Source organism: Coturnix japonica, unplaced genomic scaffold, assembly GCF_001577835.2.
Source record: "Coturnix japonica isolate 7356 unplaced genomic scaffold, Coturnix japonica 2.1 chrUnrandom1049, whole genome shotgun sequence".
Classification (NCBI taxonomy): Eukaryota; Metazoa; Chordata; class Aves; order Galliformes; family Phasianidae; genus Coturnix; species Coturnix japonica.
Window position 1 is genome coordinate 1973 of NW_015440387.1, and position 1301 is coordinate 3273.

A 1301-nucleotide genomic window follows, 5' to 3' on the forward strand; every position below is an offset into this window, starting at 1 on the left:
GGGATTAACCCTTTCATGCCCCAGCTCCTCATTATTGCCCAGAAATGCCCCCCCCCCCCCTTTAATTTTTGGGTCAGTTTCCTGCAATTTTGGGGCTGGATTTTCCCCTTTTCACTTTCTCTCCCCCCCCCCACATTAACCCAGAACAACAACGTGGAGAACCTGCCCCCCCACACGCTGCGGCTGCTCTACAAGGAGGTTTCCACGCTCACGTCCGACCCCCCCCCGGGCATTAAACTGTTCCCCAACGAGGAGGACGTCACTGATGTGCAGGTCACCATCGAAGGGCCCGGTGAGTGCAATGGGGGGGGGCTCTGCCCTGTAAGCCCCCATTGAGCCACTTAGAAATCCCTTATAAATGGTCCTGGGGGGGCTTTGGGGGGGTCTTTGTGTCCTATAAGCCCCCATTGAGCCATTTATGTCCCCCCCCCCGCCTTATAGAAGGCCCTGGGGGGGCTCTGTGGGTCTCTGTGTGTCCTACAAGCCCCCATTAACTCATTTATGCCCCCATTAACCCATTTATGCCCCATATAGAAGGCCCTGGGGGGGCCCTATGGGTCCCTCTATCCCCTATAGGCCCCCATTGACCCCATTATTCCCCCTACCCCCATATAGAAGGCCCTGGGGGGGCTCTGTGGGTCCCTCTATCCCCTATAGGCCCCCACTGACCCCATTATTCCCCCTACCCCCATATAGAAGGCCCTGGGGGGGCTCTATGGGTCTCTGTGTGCCCTATAAGCCCCCATTAACCCATTTATGCCCCATATAGAAGGCCCTGGGGAGCCCTTTGGGTCCCTCTATCCCTATAGGCCCCCAATGACCCCATTATTCCCCCTACCCCCATATAGAACGCCCTGGGGGGGCCCTATGGGTCCCTCTATCCCTATAGGCCCCCATTGACCCCATTATTCCCCCTACCCCCATATAGAAGGCCCTGGGGGGCCCTATGGGTCCCTCTATCCCCTATAGGCCCCCATTAACCCCATTATCCCCCCTACCCCTATATAGAAGGCCCTGGGGGGCCCTGTGGGTCCCTCTATCCCTATAGGCCCCCATTAACCCCATTGCCCCCCTTGCAGAGGGCACCCCATACGCGGGGGGGCTGTTCCGGATGAAGCTGGTGCTGGGGAAGGAATTTCCCTCGTCCCCCCCCAAAGGATTTTTCCTGACCAAAATCTTCCACCCCAACGTGGGACCCAGCGGCGAAATCTGCGTCAACGTGCTCAAAAGGGACTGGAGCGCGGAGATGGGGCTGCGCCATGTTCTGCTGGTCAGGGGGGGATATGGGGGGGATATGGGGG

The 1301-nt window shown here is 58.7% G+C and overlaps 1 protein-coding gene across 1 annotated transcript in view; it reads left to right on the forward strand.

Annotated features, from left to right (window-relative positions):
• The window catches only part of UBE2S (ubiquitin conjugating enzyme E2 S), a 3622-nt gene that overhangs the window by 1087 nt on the left and 1234 nt on the right, over positions 1-1301 (forward strand). The window contains exons 2-3 of the mRNA XM_015851345.1: positions 145-292; positions 1080-1270. Of these exons, the coding sequence (XP_015706831.1) occupies positions 145-292; positions 1080-1270 (339 nt within the window). The remainder of the gene's footprint in view (positions 1-144; positions 293-1079; positions 1271-1301) is intronic.